This window comes from Etheostoma spectabile, chromosome 5 (assembly GCF_008692095.1).
Source record: "Etheostoma spectabile isolate EspeVRDwgs_2016 chromosome 5, UIUC_Espe_1.0, whole genome shotgun sequence".
NCBI classification, from domain to species: domain Eukaryota; kingdom Metazoa; phylum Chordata; class Actinopteri; order Perciformes; family Percidae; genus Etheostoma; species Etheostoma spectabile.
The window spans coordinates 12957863-12959084 of record NC_045737.1 but is presented as its reverse complement, the minus strand read 5'-3'; the positions used below and the strand labels follow the sequence as shown (position 1 = coordinate 12959084).

The following is a 1222-nucleotide window of genomic DNA, read 5'->3' as shown; positions in this document are numbered from 1 at the left end:
CAAAGTCAAATTCCTTGTGTTTGTAGGTATACTTGGCCGATAAATCTGATTCTGAACACTTGTTGCACAGTAGAAATGTTTTGTTTTGGTACATGTTTTGTTAACCATATGTAAAACATGTGAAAGTGTTTACTTCTTAACAAGAGCACAATTCAGCTTGGAAACAGAGCGTGTACTATTCACTTTATAGACTACCTCACATGGAAGATCTGTGTGCATTGTCCTCTTCTTTATCTCTACAACTTTAAAGACCTCATAGGGAGGAATCAGCACTTCTGCTTCTTCATATATAGAATAACGGGAGATATCTGCTCCCATGCACGTGAGAATCTCAAAGCATGACTTGTCTCCAAACGTATTTTTGTTGAGGTAACCCTCCGTTGAGGCTGAGGTGAAAGCGCCAAAGCGAATCTCTTTGTTTTGAACATCTTGGCTGAAGTACCTGCCGACTCTGCGGTAGCCAGTGATACATTCTTTATGATCAATCGCTCTGTCTTTTTGAAGAGTTTGAATGGCAGTAGTCAAGTGAAAGTGAAGTGCGCGATACCCGAATTTGGTCTCATACTCAGGTCCCTGGGTTCGAACTTTATCGTTTAAATCAAGATACGCATTTCCTTTTCCGGAAGTGTAATAATAAAGAGCTACAAGCTGATCATTTTCTAGTAAATTGGTTTTCCGTTCATCAACTTTATAGAGTACATATTTCTCTGAGCTGTCCCAGACATCTTTGAAGAAGATGTTGTTATTCTTCTCGTTCTCCAGGTACCGTGTTGCCTTCTCCTTCATTTTATCTTCGCACCCATCGTACATGTCGTCAACAGAGTTTTCAGCCATGTCCAGTGGAAGCTCACTTTTTTCCCCAGTCATCTTCAAAGAAATAATAGACATTTTGAGAACAATTAATGTTGTTTTCTGGTCATCTTACAGACGTTATCAAGCATGTCATTACACAGCACTAACAATGAAGCGACCTTACCATTGCGATCACTGAAGAGACTACATAAGCGAGAAGCACTGCTGCAAAAATGACCATCATTGCATTCTTCCACCTAAGCAGAAACAAGTAGACACAGCTGACAGATAAAACCATCTCTGGCAACTTGTTGAGTCGAGCAGAAAGACCCTTCAATGAGACAACCCGGTCTGGGTACAGTACACTTAAGATACAATTAAGGAAGTGAAAACGTTGGTGTAAGATACAGTAAAACATGTTATTAGTCTC

General features: G+C 40.0%; 1 protein-coding gene across 1 annotated transcript in view; it reads right to left on the bottom strand.

Annotated features, from left to right (window-relative positions):
• The window catches only part of LOC116689057 (ecto-ADP-ribosyltransferase 5), a gene marked incomplete at its 5' end in the record, with an annotated part of 1298 nt that extends 431 nt beyond the window's left edge, over positions 1–867 (bottom strand). Inside the window, 1 exon segment of the mRNA XM_032515380.1 lies at positions 1–867. This exon segment is cut by the window's left edge and continues 431 nt beyond it. Within this exon segment, the coding sequence (XP_032371271.1) occupies positions 130–867 (738 nt within the window).
• Positions 868–1222: the final 355 nt, after the last annotated feature.